The 20,940-nt window shown below is 35.6% G+C and overlaps 1 protein-coding gene across 1 annotated transcript in view; it reads left to right on the top strand.

Annotated features, from left to right (window-relative positions):
* The first annotated feature begins 284 nt into the window (after positions 1-284).
* The window catches only part of LOC144436832 (CUB and sushi domain-containing protein 3-like), a 37,014-nt gene continuing 16,358 nt past the window's right edge, over positions 285-20,940 (top strand). Inside the window, exons 1-10 of the mRNA XM_078125691.1 lie at positions 285-322; positions 1,601-1,675; positions 1,972-2,157; positions 3,332-3,511; positions 12,133-12,312; positions 13,519-13,698; positions 14,908-15,087; positions 16,164-16,343; positions 18,625-18,804; positions 19,789-19,968. Of these exons, the coding sequence (XP_077981817.1) occupies positions 1,603-1,675; positions 1,972-2,157; positions 3,332-3,511; positions 12,133-12,312; positions 13,519-13,698; positions 14,908-15,087; positions 16,164-16,343; positions 18,625-18,804; positions 19,789-19,968 (1,519 nt within the window). The 5' untranslated portion in view covers positions 285-322; positions 1,601-1,602. The remainder of the gene's footprint in view (positions 323-1,600; positions 1,676-1,971; positions 2,158-3,331; positions 3,512-12,132; positions 12,313-13,518; positions 13,699-14,907; positions 15,088-16,163; positions 16,344-18,624; positions 18,805-19,788; positions 19,969-20,940) is intronic.

The following is a 20,940-nucleotide window of genomic DNA, read 5'->3' as shown; positions in this document are numbered from 1 at the left end:
AACGTATGAATATTGCCCTATAGGTTTGAGTTCAGTCAGTTGCAAGTGATGTATACAGTAAGTAGAACATTTTGAGTAATATGTACAAAGAAATCCATCCTAAAAATATAAACTCATGATCAGATTTTTCCCATATTTACATGTACATTGTATATGGCGAATACTGGTGAGTCCCGTGGAAAGACGCTACTTTTAGACACTACGGCATAGACTTATTACAGTTCCGTCTAGGGATGGCGCTGTTCACTTTCCCCTAATAGTGACCTTGCGTGCCCTCTGGGGTGTGCCCTTGCTATGACTATTACCTGTGTTGCTACTTAAGGTAGGTGAAGGTAGTTATCAACCTTGCCACGTACACAGTTCAATATCTTAGTTAAATGTATAATCACGAGTATATGTGAAATGTCCAAGGTGCTGTAAGAGTTCTGATAAGACAAGAAAGGCGATATACGATGCAATGTTTGTAATATGTAAAGTAGGTCTACTGAACTTTATTTACAAGGAAGTTAAAACGTTGTACACAATGCAGAATATACCTTTCTCATAAACTTAAGGCTATTAGGATCGCAATTCACGTTGTTCGCACTCACGCTTTTCGTGTAGGGCTTGTGAACATTTCTTCTGGATGTGAAAGAAATTGGATGTGCAAAACGTAACGAAGCCTGTGAGTTTACGTCTGTATTGTTCAAATAGGGTCGAAAGTAGATTGCACTGATCGATGCTATAACGTCCATTCATCAAGGCTGCGGGTCTCGAAAATAGAGTTCATAACGCATGCCACGGAGATTATTTTTATACAATATTATTCTGAGACAGACAAATGCACTGCGTTTCAATACCTACAGGTCTTACAATCCAAAGTTCCGACAACCACGTTAAATTAAATTGTCTTATTTTCATGACGAATTTTTCATAAATTATGTAAATTTCTACTCGGAAATCGCGATTTATTTCAGCGTCCTTAAGTATAATTTATGGGTTTTGTAACACGGGCTCCCAACTTGGACTAAATTAATCAGAGCTCGGTCTACTCTACAATTTATGGTATTTAAAATACAGTGTAACGAACTTCGGCCACTGGAATTGCACATTATGCCATTTTGAAAGTGTGATCATTACATCTTTCAAGATCAGCAGAGATTTGAACTCCCTATAATATAGCAGAAATGATACAAAATGTTTTTTAATTTGTTATTTGGGCTTGGCCTTACTTTTCACTTGAACGTATTCAGTCAGCCGTGATTTGAAAATGAACACGGCGACCAACTATTTTCTTCGTATTGAGAAAGTCTGCTTATAAAAATGTCTTTAAACTAAAAAGGTTTCAAAAATTTATATGATAAGGAAACGATGATCCACATACAAAGTCAGGAAGAAAACATGTGTGCTATCTATTACACCTATGTTTATGTTTATGTTTTCATGGGATCTGGCGTGAAAAGGGAAAATCTGCTTTGAGGCAGCTCTTTCCTTTGCACATAGTTTGCAGACCTCACCAAAGCTTTGGCAGAAAAGCTTCTGTCGAGACACCACTTTACCCCACAATCGCAATTGCCATAGATGTAAACTCTACGTAGATTTTATTCTTATATTTCAACAGTCATGGAATACAGCATGGTTAATCCAATGTATGTATTATGTTCAGTTGTGCTAACAACCATTCCGTTAACTCAAGGTGGGTTGGTCTTCATCTTAATAACCATGATTTCTCAGGATAGCTGTATTAAATTTCGAAAAAAAACGACAAATAATTTTCAAATGTTTTCTGAGAGTATTTTTATTTGGGTAATTCTGTATATTCTTTAAGCTTACCCTACAAGGAATTATAATAGTTTCCATTGTTTATAGGTCTAAAGGTAGTGATAATGCTTCTTGTAAGCCAAAATTCAGTTATATAATGATAGTTTGATATCTACATTTTCATTTGTTTTATAAAAATCTAAGTATACTCTAAAACCTATTTCTTTCTAGGTGTCTGTAATACTCTTCCTCAATTAATTGGTGCAGCAACAACTACATGTACCACATCACAAGTGGAAAATACCCAGTGTACATATACATGTAATTCAGGTTATCATACTATAGATGGGACAGATGCAGTTACTATCACATGTAATACTGGCGGAACTTGGAATATTAACCCTGTTGTATGCATTGGTAGGTAATATACACAATGATACAATATTTATGTATAGTATAGTTAATTTATCATCATAAAATCAATACAATGTGTATCTTTTACATTACTTTAAGTTCAAACAATGAAAGATGTGTTTTAAAATAGAAAGCTATATTTCATACAAAATCGTCATCTGTAAATATTGGCCATACAATGAGAGATACCCTCAAATGAAAACGATGATAAGTGAAAGAATGTTATTCAGACATTGAGGTCATGATTAGAGAATTTGACAATTTATTTACTGTTTCAGCCGGCTCTTTCAAAAAGTGTGACGTAGTGTTCCGTGACTAAATTTTTCTGGGTCATAACAAATCATTTGGTGTAACCTTAAAAACTTAGTTTGTCCCAATGTATACAATAAATTCACAAAGGAAATATTGCATATGTAATACAACAATTGAACATTAATTACACAGACGAGTTTAATCCTGGATCACGTGGCAATAGTATTACTACCCCCCCCCCCCATTATATCCTGACATGTCAGGGGCTTCATCACGTTTACAACTGCCAGGCTGCTAGTATTTACCATCTTGGTGTAGCTAGCAGGCTAGTTGAAATTGATAGCGTTACCTGTACGTTACCTTTGAAATTAGAAAAACTGTAACACACAAATTCCTAAATTGAAAAATATCACATTTTCAACTAGAGTTTGGGTCACTCTAGGAAGTAATGACCGTAAATTAATGACCATAATTGAGACAGCTTAATATTGTCATATTCTAGTCTAGAGACAAGAGAAAGTACTAAAGTGTGTCACTGAAGACATTGGCATCTCTAGATCTCAATTACTCATCTAAAACTTGACATATATAACAAATTACTGTACAAGTCATGTAGACCTTTATCTCATTCTTCAATTAATCTTAGCCTATTAAAAGAGGCATGCCAGTTGTGATACACTTACAGCTGATTGCAGTATACCCACGATGCCACAAGTACATTTTGTAACTTGTACCTGTACTGCACACACATATACAAACAGTAAAGTCTGTAGATACACCTGTTATACTGGTTATCATACAAGTGATGGATTAAGTACAGTTGATATTACATGTAACACTGGAGCGTGGAAAGTTACACACATTTACATACTGCTATAACACAGTCACAGACTTATAATATTTCTTTTTTATTTCTTTTTTTCAGCTGATTGTGGTACACCACCAACAGGAACACAAGCATCAACTTCATGTACAACACCATATTTACATGATGATACCTGTACATACACCTGTACTAATGGTTACCATACAAGTGATGGATCAAATTCAGTTGATATCACATGTAACAATGGGGCCTGGAGTACAAGTACAGTTACGTGTATTGGTAAGTTAATGATTATGTTAATTCTCGCTACCTGCAATACAATTCTACACATCACTGTGGAGTCAAATGGAACGAAGTCGCGCGACAACGCGTTCTAATGTCGACAACTACACTTCCTGTTGGCTATGCTAATACACAGGAATGTTTCTTTCCCATTTTCAGTTGTAGACATCTCTTGTAATTTTGCTCTGGAAAGATACTGTACATATTTAAATTTCCCACCTCCATAATTATATGAGCTTAAAACTTGCGTTTATCTTATTTGTTACAAATTAAACTGTTTGGAAGAAACATTCACGTTTATTGACATAGGCGACCGGAAGTGTAGGTGTCGACAAATGCAAGCGCGGTCGCGAGACTATGTTCCATTTGACTCCTTAGCGATGCATAGAATTGTATTGCAGATAGCGAGAATTGGCTGTGAATACTTCTCTATGGTCAAGACATTGATCTGAACGGTTGATAATAATTTACGCGTAGGGAAGAATTTCCTATGTAGATTTAATTTGATTTGTTGGATTTGATTATTAAAAGTTACCGGATACAGTCTCACATACAAAAACACAAACGCGGTATAACAATACAGACATTAAAAACTACTTTAAAAAGGTAAAATAAATTATTGACACTTCAAAAAACACCTTAAATTCCTATACATTAAAATTATCTTTGAGCGTAAAAGGCGTTATCGGACAACACTGCTCAAATTGATACATTATAACTGTTCTTCACTATGTCAAATCAAAAAAGTAAAACAAAAACTTGCGTCCAAGAGCTTCAAGAGTGGAAATCGTATATGATATGAGACAAACATAAAGCTAGCACTGCAGTCACGTGCAGCGTGCGAAATTAACGCCGGTCCTTCGACCGAGACCAACAGATTTCTATTCGGACCGATAGTTTTTCAGAATTACAACAACGTATCGGTCCTTATGACCGATTGAAATTTGGAGTAAATAATAACATTTATTCAAAAATATATCCAATTTCACCTACAAGAATCTGATCTTGTGTTACCTATTTTACTCTCGACATCTCGTTCAAGTCAAGTATCACAGAGCTAGCTCGCTACGTGTTGTTGCCAATGTTGATATCATGTCTACATATGCATATGATATAGCATACAGCATTTACTTTATGAAATTATGTTAGCAAACACATGATTGGCTGAATTTCTCTAATTATTTTTGTTTTGTCTAATCAGAACGTCTTTAGACATTCAGGCTCATTTTACGCATTCAGCGCATGCGTCTTTTTCCGCCATGATATTGTAATCATTTAATCATTGTTGTAAAGTTTACTGTTCGAAGTGTATGAAACTTTTAACGTGTTTGAGACAGTTCCACGTTGCATTTATAAAGTATGTGGCGATATTTAGAAGGCGGCAATGAGCTTCCAAAGAAGAAGAAGACGAAACAGACACTGTTTTTTAAAGGCTGGTATTAAAGCCGGTAAATGTTAGTGGGTTTCCCGATCAATTTACCGGAGTTCCCCATGTCTGTGGCCATGATCAAAACAAACTGACTGAGAACATATCAACTACTCTGAAAATGGCGTTTTAACTAATAAAGAAGGCAGGTACACTTCGTAAAATATCTTCAGTACGATAGGGTTTTTTTTGTAAAAACAGTAAAAAAAATGAGTAGTCTGATTGCTTTCAATTTGATGCATATGATAATGTACGCCCTGTCATGTTGTAATCAACGTATAGACTTAGCAATGTTGCATTTTAAATTTGTTGCCATTGTTGTATCTGGAAAATTACTGCATCATGCCATGGAGGTATAAAAATATTTTATACCTCCATGATCATGCCAAACACGGGTACATACATGTAGTGGATGACACATTACAGTACAGTTACCATATCACGTTCCCACGTCAAAAAAATCGCACTGTAAGACATGTTTAGCCATAGTTCTCTTCATCATGGTCAGATTTCTTACACAAACAGTCAGAGACGATACTCAAAACACGACGGTAGGGTATACGGGTAGGGCTTTATGGGGGGGGGGGCTTCATTACATATTTGTAAAGACTGAACGAAGACGAAACCGCTCCTTGTCACTGTGTAGATGGAAATTGGAATAAAGCAAATACACAGTTTTCAAGAGGGATAGTTATGGGACAAAACTTTCTGCTATGATGAATTTGTGGGTCTACGTTCGCTAAGAGTTGGAAAGCTACATCCGCTGTTGCCACAGACGATGAATCTGACTTTGGATTATGTGATTCAGAATTTAGTGAATCGTACAGAGAGGAAGGAGAGGACTGTGATCTCTTAGAGATTGCAGATAATGTAGATTTATTGATTCATTCACCCATATTATCTCCAATCTATGGATCTGTATTTCTATGGTGGAATGAATACATTCAGTCTCAGACCACTATAGTCTATAGGAACAAATTATGCGAGAATGAATATTCATAGTCTAGTGGGTTCATAGTTACAAATGAAAATCTCTACTTACAGAGTCAAAAATTACTTGGTTGTGAATCTAAAATTTACTTCCAAGTTATTTTTTGACTCTGTGAGTGGAAATTGTATGAAATAATAGTGGATAGTGAACAATTCGTTGTACTCTCTTTTACTTTTATATCTAAAGATATGTTGTATCATATTAAAGTTCAAAATCATTTAATCTGTAAATGGGGGGGGGGTGTAGATACAGGTCGTGAACATGAACTGCATTGAGTATGGACAAACAGTTTTCCTTAAGGACCAGCAGCATTTGCTACATGTCGGTCCTTATGACCAGTAGTCATTTTCCCTTAAGTTCACACACTGGTCACGTGTATAACCGATAAGGATGCAAAAGGTATTGCTATATGCGATTAAGGTTATTGAAACATTTCTTGGTGTACGCAGACAAAAATTGCGAGCAATATATATTTGTGCAAAAGCTTCTATTCAGATAAAGTTTAATGTGAACTGAACAAAATGTAATAATTTACGAAGCAACGTAATGGCACGAATATGAAAACATCTCGTTTTAAATCTGGGACCTGCGACTACCAAACTGCGACTTGTCATTGAGCCTCGTTATTTTTACGTTAACAAACCAATGCTATTGCATGACGTTTTGTTTTTCATGTCAGACCTTACATGAATGGAAACTACAATCCTACTATGAAAATAGAGCCAATGGCATTGTAGCACACCTGTATTTGACTGTTGCTGTGGATGTGATCTTGTTGCTAGGCTTATTTGCATACATTTGTTGAATCTTCATTAACATGCCTGGCCTTCCCACTTATCGTCTTTGCCATATTAACCATCATGTAGCTGTTGCTATGGACATGGTCTTGTTGCTAAGCATATTTGCATACATTTTCTGAATTTGTATTCACTTACCTACCCATCCCTGTTGTTATCTTTGTAATATGCATCATCATTTCACTGTTGCTAAGGATGTGTCCATGGTTGCTAGATCCAATTGTGTCACAAAAATTCAGCAATAACTGCAGAATAATGCCTCTAGAAACATCCCAACCAAGTTTGCACTCCATTCACCATGCAGTTTCAAGATGTAAGTTTTTGACCAAAATTGACATTTTTAGACCTAATTTACATAATACTAATGGGTATCACGTTGTGAATACAGCTTATCTACACATGCCCAGATGCATCCCCTTAAATTTCAGCCCAATCTGCTCAGGTTTTGGAATTACAACTTTCGACAGCATATCATTGACAAATGAAACCAATTATAGACATGAAAGTACACACTTATTGGCTTAATAGCACTTGGCACAGCATGCTGGAAGCACAGAGACATTGTCGTTTAATAGGAACGGTTTTACAAGCTCTTGACATAGCAGTTAGATTTAGAATGAATGTCAAAGTGTTAGCTGTGACCATGCATTGTCAAATTTTATTCCAGTCACCAGTTTCATGTATGTACATACGTTTATCAACAATGTGATGGATATGGCCACTCAACGTATCCAGAAAATACCTGCAGAACTTGACATTTATTCTAAATGTAACAGCTACAGTAACTTGTATGTCAAGAGGCTGTAAAACCACTCCTATCACATGATGTGTCTCTGTGCTTCTAGCATGATGTGCGAAGTGATGTTAAACCAATTCACTTACTATGTACTTTTCTTGTCTTTAACATGTTCCATTTTTCTATGCTATGCTGTTGTAACTTGCATAGATTTTTCACCAAAAACACATTTTTAGACCTAATTTGCATATCACAAATGGGATCACCGTGTTATGAATAATTGTTAATCTAAACACCACTAAGAATTTTCCCATCAAATTTCAACCCAATCTACATAATTACAATTAATTTTGGAATTATAGATTTTTGACCAAAAAGACATATTTTTGTATATCACTGATTGGATCATCATGTCTGATGAACGATTCTTAATATAACCACCCTGAAGAATGTTACAACCAAATTTCAGCCCAACCTGTTCAGTGGTTTTGGAATTAAACATTTTTAACCAAAAGGTCACATTTTCATACCTACACTGTACATGTAATTTGCATATCACTGATGGTATCAAACACCTTAAAAAAATCCAAACACCCTAAAGAATATGCTCACCTCAAGTAGTTTTTGAACGTTTTGTAAGTTTTTTAATCAAAAATCAAATTTTTTAGCACAACTGAACTATAAGGTTCAGTAGCACTATAGGAATGGCAAAATGTCTGTTGATCTGTATGTATGTAAGTGTGTGTGTGTGTGTGTGTGTGTGTGTGTGTGTGTGTGTGTGTGTGTGTGTGTGTGTGTGTGTGTGTGTGTGTGTGTGTAAACAACTTAAAACCGCTGGACCGATTGGCATGATATTTGGTGGGTGTATTACCTTGGATGTCTAGTATGGAAATTACTCACATATCAAAATGATCTTGTGACCTAGTGTCTGATTTCGGTCAGAATATGTAGATTGGTCTGAAATTTAGTGGGAACATTCTTAGGGGTGTGTAGATTAATATTTGTTCATGACATGATGAGTCCATCTGTAATATGCAAATTAGGGCTAAAAATGTGTATTTTTGGTCAAAAATCTTTAATTCAAAACTACTGAGCAGATTGGGCTGAAATTTGATGGTGATGCATCTGAGATGTATAGATGACAATATATTAAGTATATAATGATCTCATCAGTGACATGCAAATTAGGTGTAAACATGAGAGTTTTGTTAAAAAATTTATATCTCAAAAATACTTGGCCTATGAGACTAAAGTTAATTGAGATGTTTCTAGGCATGATATTCTGCCGATTTTGTTTTCAACATTTTGACACAATTGGCTCTAGCAACCATGACCACGCCCTTAGCAACAACCAAATACCAGTATAATTTGTTAAAATAACAACATCACTTAGTACGCAGGTGAGTAAACATTCAAAACATGTATGCAACAGCCAAACGATGGTGTATTTCACAGTGATAACAACAGGGATTCTTAGACAAATGAACAAACATTCAAAACATACTATGTAAATATGCCTAGGAAAAAGACCATGCCTATAGCAACAGCCAAATTATTGCATATATTGGAAAGATAACAACAGGGAAAAGAATAATTGACAAGTGAATAAACATTCTAAAAATGTATGCAAACATACCTATCAACAAGACCATAGCAACAATCAAATGATGATGTGTACCAGAAAGATAACATCAGGGAATCATAGACAAGTGAACGAACATTAAAAAAAATATATACAAATATGTTTAACAACATGACCATACCCATATAATAACCGTTAAATGATCACATATATTGCAAAGATAACAACAGTGCTGTATAGGCAACTGGATAATCAACACAATACCTAGCAATGTAGCATTGATCAGCATGTGGATAAACATTTGTAGAAAATGTACAGTAAAAAACTGTTGTGCTCCAATGCTATTGGCACTATTTATATTTTTTACCTAAATCCCACACCAATGGTAAGATCATTTTAATTAGTCTAGCTGCTAGACCTCAGGCTTTCTTCTGATAGCTACATGTATCACCCTCTCTAGTGACCTTTGGTTGACTTCACAATGAGCATAATAGCCCCAGCACTGCGGTCCAGGACGTGCCCTCTGTGTCCAATACTTCTGTCCATGTTTTTGTAATCTTGTGAGTGCTAGGTGAAAAATCGCTCTGAGTCAGTTCGGCATCGTCTTTCCTAATTTTGCCAGCTAAGATAATCGTTTTTGAGGAGTAAACATACCATATTACAATTTTTGATATCTATCCAAACATATAGTTTTTTATTCACATTTTCATAACATTTTGGGCTGATTTTTTGAGTCATGGAAATTACGGTAGCAGAGGTCATGACACAGATGAAATATAGCATGGCACAATAACATTGCAGTTTCTCGATTTTGTGATAGAAATTTAAAAAAATCAAAAGCATACGATTTTAGAGCAGATTCAAACGACTGAAAATCTTTAAATTTTATTGCTAGTAACACAAAGATAAAAATGTTGAACCAAGCAATTGTAGGGGTCCGAACTTGATATTGAAATCTGAATACTATCAGATTTCCCATAGAAAAACAATGGCCGTGTTGATTATATTGACTACGAAACTTTGCTCAGGTTCATTTTTTTCAAATGCGTACTAATCTGTCTGAAAATTCGTAAATAGAGACGGAAGGGATTTTGTAAAAATCTGTTTTTAAATTTTTAAATTTGTGTTTCCTTTTTGAAGAATTATGTGGTAACTGACTAATATTGACAAAAATACACACTAGAAAGAAAACCATTATAAACCAGCACATTTTACCATGTAAAACCTACATAAATATAAATATGGACCTCTAACGTCATTATTCTGTGACTATTACACGTAATACATACAGACTGACTTAGCATCTGCTTCCACAAAAAATAATCTTTGATTTTATCAAACCTCCGTGGCAAATAAAGCTAGAATTTCAAAATATTACGTAAATCTCAACCCAAAAAATAATGCCATCAAAAGGTCAGTGATGTGTTTTATGTATGCTCACCACGGTCAGTGCGCTCCTTGTCGGAAAAATCGATAATCTTTTCACTATAAACTTTGCAACATTGTATAATCAATCGATATTGTAGCTGTCAATCAACTATTGCTGCCTTAAATGCTTTGCGGATTACAGGACAAAAACAACCCACGCTGAACTGCAGTGCAGGGGTCTAGCAGCAAGACTACATATTTTGATTTGAACAATTTCCCAACTAGACACCCAAGGTAATATAACCACCAAATATCATGGCAATCGGTGTCCAGCAGTTTTTTACTTTAGGCTGTTTACACACACACATCTACAATGTACATATCCACACAGACAGGCAGACACTTTCCCATGCCTAAAGCACAGCTGAACTTGTGATTTGGGTAAAGAAAAATGCAATTCTTGGTCAGAAGTCTATAATTCCAAAATTACTGAGCAGATGAGGCCGAGATGTGGTGGGAATATTCTTAGAGGGGTTTAGATTAAGATGTATTCTTGATGTGATGATCTCATCAGTGATATGCAAATTAGGCTTAAAAAGTGTCTTTAGTCACTCTGTAATTCCAAAACTACTAGTAGATTTGACTGAAATTAGGTGGGAGGGATCTATGGGCCGAGGGGTGTTTAGTTTAAGAGCACAATATGCATCAAAACTTTATATAATGATTATAAGGTATAATACATAGTGACTCTATTCAAGTGCCTACAACTATATTACAACTCAATCATTTACATCATCCATATCAAGTGTAAAGTATACTGTTTCATTTGCTAATTGACCACATTAGAAAGACCACATGCTAGGCTTGTAAATAAACCAATTGAAACAGTGTACACTTGATATGAATGCTATAAATGAGTGTAGCACATAAAGAAATTGCTTTACTCATCAATGTTACCTGTTGTATCAAATATGAGCTTTCTTTTAAGACCCTGACCTTGAAAGTATTTTTCAACGACAAATAACCAACTTTGGTTTTCTTCATATAGCAAAATGGTGGCCATATTTGTGATTAACAAATACATTTTGCCTGTTAATGTGAAAAGTTTGTCATCTTAAATTTGATACTAAGTGGACAGTTAAGGTGATTCAAAATCTTCACATTCACTATTAGTATTTTGCTAGACGACATGTTTGTGAAATGTATACTGGTTTTAAAACTATAAAAAAGCGTCTGCAAACACCTTAAAATGACCTTTTTTTCAGTCAGTTCCCTTCGAATTTAATTTGAGAGTTTTTTTGGGTATTTCCGGTCCCACCTAGACCACAGGATTTTGTGACGTCATTAGGGGTACTCGTTAACACTAAGGCTATGACGAGCATAGACACTAGGTGAATAAGACTCAACAGCATTGTGAAAAAATACATTGCTGGTGGTTGTAATGGACATCAGTAATCAAAAACTACAGTCTACATGTGTTATTAACCAACATTTACCGATATTTACTCACACTATCTGACTAATTGTCAGTGTCTGTGGGTATAAATGCAACAATACTGTGTCCCCATATTATGGCAAAATAAATAAAAACGGCTAGTGGTGGTGATGGAGAATGCGATGACAGTACATTACAATCTCTGCAAAATCAACAAAGTTGATACGTGTCTGCAAAAATATACAATATAATATCATTTATGTTGTTTATGATGTCTTTCCAGCTGATTGCAGTCCATTACCTACAATAACAGGAGCCACTAGTACGTGTACATCACCATATGTACATAGTGAAACCTGTACATACACCTGTGATGATGGTTATAGTCCAAGTGATGGATCAAGTTCATTTGGTATCACATGTGTTAATGCTGGTTGGACTACTAGTTCTGCTACATGTATTGGTAAGTATTTGAATAAATTAGATAAATAGATGTGATTTGGTGTGTGCAGCTTTAAGTCTACAACAGGCACCACCCAGAGGGGACTTATACATCGGGTTCCATCTGTGTGTGCATGTGTCCATTCACCCTCTTATCTCTGGCATGCACCAACTATTAAAGATATTATGTGAGACATATGGATGTCACTTTCTTTTACAAATGTATCAAATATGGCTGAATTGTGGCCATATTTGTTTTTAAATTTCACAATATGCATCATAACTTTGGAGGTATAATATGCAGTGACTCTATTCAAGTGCCAACACCAATATTATCAAATATGAGCTGATACGGTCAAATAGTGCTATAGGCATGGCAAAGTGTCTGTCTGTCTGTCTGTCAGCCTGCCTGCTTGCCTGTCAGTCTGTCTGTCTGTCTGTCTGTCTGTCTGTGTGGATGCGCATGTGTAATCAATTTAAAGTCAAAAACCGCTCGACCAATTGCCATGATATATGGTGGGTGTATTACCTTGGGTGTCTAGTTGGAAAATTGTTAGAATCAAAGTTACAAAAATTCATTAATTATGCAAATTAGCTTTTGGTACAAGTTAACAACTTTTAGTGCTTTAAATCTTTGTATGATCCATAGATGTACATGTAGCAAGTTTCATTGAATTTGGTGCAGCCGTATGTATAGCCCTGTTTATGAAATCATATGCAAATTAGCATTAATTATCGAAGCCACTCCCACCAAAAACAAACTAATCAGCACTAAGTTACAGCCTGGAAATTCCACATAGTAAATTGCAGAACATTTGCTACAGTACTTTTTGAGATATCAGTGGAACAAAATTTCTGCACAGACAGACTGACAGACAGACATCATCATGACATCAGCTCCTATACAGGAACTAAAAAAATGTATGCAAATATAGCTAGCAACAAGACCATACCCATAGCAACAGCTAAATGATCACGTATATTGCAATGATAACAACAGTAGTGGTTAGGCAACTGGATAACCATCAGCAAATGAACACCTATACCTAGCAGGGATCAGTATGTGGGGTAAACATTTTAAAAAACTGTACAGTTTGCTACAACACCATTGACGCTATTTTTCTTAATTTTAGTTGTACCGTTGCTAGACAACGCTCACCTAATACAACATTTGGGGGTTCACCTTGTCCATCTAAAATAATGCATGTACATTTCTATGTCTTTCCAGCTGATTGCAGTCCATTACCTACAATAACAGGAGCCACTAGTACGTGTACATCACCATATGTACATAGTGAAACCTGTACATACACCTGTAATGATGGTTATAGTCAAAGTGATGGATCAAGTTCATTTGGTATCACATGTGTTAATGCTGGTTGGACTACTAGTTCTGCTACATGTATTGGTAGGTATTTGAATAAATTAGATAAATAGATGTGATTTGGTGTGTGCAGCTTTAAGTCTACAACAGGCACCACCCAGAGGGGACTTATACATCGGGTTCCATCTGTGTGTGCATGTGTCCATTCACCCTCTTATCTCTGGCATGCACCAACTATTAAAGATATTATGTGAGACATATGGATGTCACTTTCTTTTACAAATGTATCAAATATGGCTGAATTGTGGCCATATTTGTTGTTAAATTTCACAATATGCATCATAACTTTAGAGGTATAATATGTAGTGACTCTATTCAAGTGTCAACACCCATATTATCAAATATGAGCTGATAAGGTCAAGTAGCGCTATAGGCATGGCAAAGTGTATGTCTGTCTGTCAGCCTGTCTGTCTGTCTGTCTGTCTGTCTGTCTGTCTGTCTGTCTGTCTGTGTTGATGTTCATGTGTAAACAATTTTAAGTCAAAAACTGCTCGACTGATTGCCATGATATATGGTGGGTGTATTACCTTGGGTGTCTAGTTGGAAAACTGTTCAAATCAAAGTTACAAAAATTCATTAATTATATGCAAATTAGCCCTTAATTAACTTGCACAACTTAACGATTTTTAGTGGTTTTATATCTTTGTATGATCCATAGATTTACATGTAGCAAGTGTCATTGAATTTGGTGCAGCCGTTCTGCATGTATAGCCCCGTTTATAAAATCATATGGAAATTATCATTAATTATGCACTCCCACCAAAAACAAACTAATCAGCACTAAGTTACAGCCTGACAATGCCACGTAGTAAATTGCAGAACATTTGCTACAGTACTTTTTGAGATATCAGTGGAACAAAATTTCTGCACAGACAGACTGACAGACAGACATCGTCATTACATCAGCTCCCATATGGGAGCTAAAAAAATGTATGCGAATATAGCTAGCAACAAGACCATACCCATAGCAACAGCCAAACGATCACGTATATTGCAAAGATAACAACAGTAGTGAATAGGCAACTGGATAACCATTCAGTAAATGAACACCTATATGTAGCATGGATGGGTAAACATTTTTAAAAACTGTACAGTTTGCTACAACACCATTGACGCTATTTTTCTTAATTTTAGTTGTACTGTTGCTAGACAACGCTCACCTAATACAACATTTGGGGGTTCACCTTGTCCATCTAAAATAATGCATAATTATACATTTCTATGTCTTTCCAGCTGATTGCAGTCCATTACCTACAATAACAGGAGCCACTAGTACGTGTACATCACCATATGTACATAGTGAAACCTGTACATACACCTGTGATGATGGTTATAGTCAAAGTGATGGATCAAGTTCATTTGGTATCACATGTGTTAATGCTGGTTGGACTGCTAGTTCTGTTACATGTATTGGTAGGTATTTGAATAAATAAATAATGAGATTTAGTGTGTGCAGCTTTTGGTCCCCAATGGGCAGTGCCTATAGAGGGGACTTATACATTTGATTCCATCTGTCTGTCTGTCTGTGCATGAGTGCGTTCACCCTCATCTCTGGCATGCACCAACTGATTTCAATCAAACAACACAAAGGTATTATACTGTGTGAGACATATGCACTTCACTTTGTTTTACGACTGAATCAAATACGCCCGAATGGTGGCCACATTTGTTGTTTAGTTCCACAATATGCATCATAACTTTTGGAGGTAATATAATACGTAGTGACATTATTCAAGTGCCTACACCCATATTATCATGTGTGACTCATGAGCTTTCTTTTAAGACCCTGACCTTTGACCATGAAAGTATTTTCCAACGTCAGATAGCCAAATTTGGTTTTCTTCATAGCTTTTTGAATAAAATATTTCAAGTAATGATATTTTAATCATGTCTTGGTTTTAAATATGTGAGGCACATGCACATCATTTAATTTTATGACCTTAACCTGAATAGTAAAATGGCAGCCGTGTTTATGATAAACAAGCACATTTTGCCAGTTATCGCCAAAAGGTTGTCATCTTTGAATTTGATACTGGGTGGACATTAAGGTGTCACAAGTAAAGGAAATAGAACCACTTTGTTAGTTGTGAATATTAAGGAATGACAAGATTCATTTTACATCACAAATGTCAAGAATGATAACCGAGAATATAATCTCCCGGAATTTCTATTGCCATATCATTGAGAGTTAGTGTTTCCTCACATGCTGGCCATATCCCTCCAAGTTGATAGAGGAGCTAGTACAAGGGCTACAGATACAAAGATAACGTGTGTCCATTTTCTGACCATCAAGACTAAATTAGCTGCTGAAAGTAGTGGTGGTGTTGGTAGTTGTGATGGTTGTGTTAAAGATGGTGCTCCTGCTGGAGGTTGTGGTGGTGGAGAATGCGGTGACAGTATATTAAAATCTCTGCAAAATCAACAAATTTGATGTGTCTGCAAAAATAAACAATGTAACATAATTTATGTTATTTGTAATGTCTTTTCAGCTAATTGTGGTACACCACCTACACAAACACAAGCCACTAGTACGTGTACATCACCATATGTACATGGTGAAACCTGTACATACACCTGTAATACTGGTTATAGTCAAAGTGATGGATCAAGTACATTTGGTATCACATGTGTTAATGCGGGTTGGACTACTAGTTCTGATACATGTATTGGTAGGTATATGAATTAATTTTTAGCACAACTGAACTATAAGTGTGTGTGCCACGGTGTGTGTGTGTGTGTGTGTAGACAACTTAAAGTCAAAAACCATTGGACCAGTTGCCATGATATTTGGTGGGTATATTAACTGTGTCTGGTAGGGGAATTGTTCAAATCACCACCGTTGTGTGGTTTGGGTAAAAAAAAGGGAATTTTGGTAAGAAAACTGAAACTCCAAAACTACTACGCAGATCAATTTGAAATTTGGTTGGAATGGTCTTAGAGGTGTTTAGATTAAGAATTATTCATAAAATGATACCATTAGTGATATGCAAATTAGGGCTAAAATGTGTGTTTTTGTCAATAATATATAGTTCCAAAACTACTGAGCAGATAGGCCTGACATTCAAAGGGAATGCATCTGGGGGTGTGTAGATGAGCCTATATTCATAATGTTATGGCAATACTAGGGCTAGGGCCTCGGGAAGTGCAGTTGAATTCCCGGGTTGTGACTTTTATGTCGTCGATAAATGGGTATTTGTGTTACATGTTCTAAAAGAATAAACTACTGTTTTATGTTGTCGGTACAGTAACATTCGTCAATGGTCAAGTTGAGTTGAGAAATTACGATGTTCTGCAACTCGTGGCATCCGTACATAAACATCGAGATGCAAGCGATGAATGTATTCAGTTATTCATAGCTCGAAATTTCGTTACGTAAATGACGTTTTTATTCTAAATTTTGAAGAAAAAAAAATATTTTAGGTAACTTATAAATCTAGTAACATCAAACCATACAATAACGATGACAAACTTTAGTTTTTAATTTATTTTTCTGGATATGTCTGAATTAGACTGACGAATGCTGCGACTCAATCTTACACGATCAATGCACCAGCTTGACGAAACTGCTACTTAGGGGGTATGACAGAGGTTTCTCCGTTAATCTTAGCGTGCAAATGTGGTTTTGAAACCAACATCTTGCATAGTGTCGATTGTCTTTAAAAAAATTTGTAACATATCATGAGAACTTTTGTTAATTTTTTTCTCGTCCACATCAGACAATTAGATGTCTTTCAAAAAATATATTTTAGTGTCAACACCCCTGGAAAATGGCCAAAATCAATATGAATACCGCTGGAAAACTGACGAAAAACCCCTGGAAAGTCCTGGAATTTTGTTTTGCTTTAAGTGTACGAACCCTGTTAATACTGTCATGTTCTGATCATGCATACGGAACACTTTAAACCAGAAAGTACCGGTACTGGGGTTACAACTTTGTGAGATCAAATATCCCTTGGTCCAAAGAAATACATGTACAATGAAAAAAAAGCTGATATTTCAAGATTATAATCCCAGGCCTTCAATCACAGCTCAGTCTACATACTTATGAAATAATTGAAGGAAATCATGATGTAAACTAGAGTGAATGATCAATGGAGGCCTATGACAAATATGATAAATGGTGTAAAAGAACTATAATATCGTTACAGTGATATACAATGTAGATAATTATATTTTGTCCTGTGATTGGTTATTTCCCAAAATCGATTCGATTCTCTGTTGGCGGCTGTGATTTGTCAAACCCTTTCAGTAATATTAAGTAGTCCAACTATCAAAACATTATTGCCCCTGTTATATCCGACGTCGTGTCAGCAAAGTGATTATCTGTAGTATGAAAAGTTTTGATGATTCATTGGGTTAAAGGATGAAAAGAAAATGAAAGACAGGTAATTTTGAAAACTATGCTATACATCTGTCCTATGAAAGAGTGCCATCTTTGACCTTTAACTTTGAAAAAAGATGCGATCAATAGAGAAAGCATGTGTCAAATTATGTAATACTGCTCATTTATTAGATTGTATGTTCATGTCTAGAGACAAGAGACAGTACTAAAGTGTGTCACTGAAGACATTGGCATCTCTAGATCTCAAATACTCATCTAAAACTTGATATATATAACAAATTACTGTACGAGTCATGTAGACCTTTATCTCATTCTGCAAAAAAGCTTAGGCTATTAAAAGAGGTATTTTATTTGTGATACACTTACAGCTGATTGCAGTATACCCGCAATGCCACAAGTACATTTTGTAACTTGTACCTGTACTGCACACACATATACAAACAGTAAAGTCTGTAGATACACCTGTTATACTTGTTATCATACAAGTGATGGATGAAGTACAGTTGATATCACATGTAACACTGGAGCGTGGAAAGTTACACACATTTACATAGTTTTTACTGATATAATAGAGACTTATAATATTTCTTTTTTATTTCTTTTTTCAGCTGATTGTAGTACACCACCTTCAGGAACGCAAGCATCAAGTTCATGTACAGCACCTTATTTACATGGTAAAAGCTGTCAATACACCTGTAATAATGGTTATCATACAAGTGATGGATCAAGTACAGTTGATATCACATGTAACAGTGGAACTTGGAGTTCAAGTACAGTGACATGTATTGGTAAGTTAATGATCATGACTATGAATACTTCTCAGTGGTGAAAATATTAGATATTAATCTTGAGGGGAATATTAATTCAGGAAAGAATATCCTACACTATAGATTTGATTTGATTCATTTGATTTGAATAATACACTCATTGGGTAATTTGATTGATTAACAATGTGAACTAATGAGGTGGTTTATCATTAATGAAGCTCAGATCTAATGAACAAGTTGGTGGTCGTATTAGATTTTATCATATACCAGGTCCCATGTATTGCTATGGAGAAAGTGCGAGCTCTAGCCGGGTAGTAATTTTCACATTCACAGATCGGCCCAGTTTCCCAAATAAGGTCACTTGCATGAATTTTGGACTACTTTCTTTCCCATTGCTATGGGCATCGCTATGCATGTTTCAAAACTTGCTGGTTCCTGTAATGTACGTGTACAATTTCATGGCAGAAGCCAACGATATTCAACAGTGACTCCAGGAAATTCCTCCCAATATCTTAAACATTACATTCTATTTGGTGATTGTGGCCATGCTACCTAAAATATTTGTCAGGAAGCTTTTGATTCCATCAAGGATGTACTTATAGAAAATTCGCCGACAGACAGTTCGTTCTGTATGATTATGAACAGCTGTGAGCTAACTGTATCAAAACAATGCTAGAACATGACATGTATGTTTATTTGTTATTAGAATCGAAGTATAGTGTTAAAGTTTCTAATTTGTAATTTTGGACAATTTTAACATTACATAAACCTGTTTCATGCCCAGTTTCACAATGGTTTTGATTACATTTTTGTTGTTGGTCGATCGTGGCATGCATGCCTTTCATCATGGCAGGTACTCAACTGTATACAACGTAATTTTGGATTTTTTCGTAATTGGATAAAGTACAGTTGAATACCACATGTTACATATATCAGTGGGACTTGGAGTGCTAGGCACACTTACATAGGTGATATAATACAGACTTATAATATTTCTTTTTTCAGCTGATTGTGGCACACCACCGATAGGAACACAAGCATCAAGTTCATGTACATCTCCTTATTTATATGGTAATATATGTACATACACTTGTACTAATGGTTATCATACAAGTGATGGATCAAGTACAGTTGATATCACATGTAACAGTGGGTCTTGGAGTAGTAGTTCAGTTACATGTATTGGTAAGTTAATGATTTTTTATGTTAAGAATCCTTCTCAGTGTTCAAAAAATTGATGTGGATAATTTACGCGTAGGAAAGAATATCCTATGTAGATTTAATTTGATTTGTTTGACTTGATTATTAAAAGTTACAGAATACAATCTCACATACAGAAACACAAACACGATACAACAATACAGACATTAAAAACTACATAAAAAGGTAATAAAGTACTGACACAGTAACTTCAAAAAACATTAAATTCCTTTACAGTAAAATTATCTTTGAGCGTAAAAGGAGTCATCGGACAACACCACTCAAATTGATACATTAGAACTGTTCTTCACTATGTCAAAACAAAAAAAAACAAAAAACAAAAATTTGTATCCAAGAGCTTCAAGAGTGGGAATCGTGTATGAGACAAACATAAAGCGAGCATTGCAGTCACGTGTATAACCGATAAGGATGCAAAAGGCATTGCTATATGCGATTCAAAGGTTATTGAAACATTTCCTGGAGTACACAGACCAAAATTGCGAGCAATATATATTTGTGCGAAAGCTTCTAATTCAGATAAAGTTTAACGTGAACTGACCAAAATGTAATAATTTACGAAGCAACGTAAGTGCACGAATATGAAAACATCTCGTTTCACGCTTAATTGTTTCGTCATCAGAAAAAATGTCCGACAAAGCATAGCCAAGGTAAGGATGACTACGTACTCGCGCTCAGACTCATCGATAATACATTTTTGATCTTCAAGGTGCTCTCACGAGGTACATAGCGCATGCATGTTGATTTATTAGGATGATACTTAATATCGTGTTCAATACCACAGCTTTCACACATTGAAACAAGTTAACGAAGTCCATTTATTGAAGGTCACAGTAATGGCAAGTCATCACCGTACATTAAATGATTTGTAGTAAAGACCCCCTAAATTTGTTACAACCCATTTATACACGCCTTCAAGCGGGTGCTCAGCCCGTTATA

This window comes from Glandiceps talaboti, chromosome 6 (assembly GCF_964340395.1).
Source record: "Glandiceps talaboti chromosome 6, keGlaTala1.1, whole genome shotgun sequence".
Classification (NCBI taxonomy): Eukaryota; Metazoa; Hemichordata; class Enteropneusta; family Spengelidae; genus Glandiceps; species Glandiceps talaboti.
This window is presented reverse-complemented; position numbering and strand designations above follow the sequence as displayed.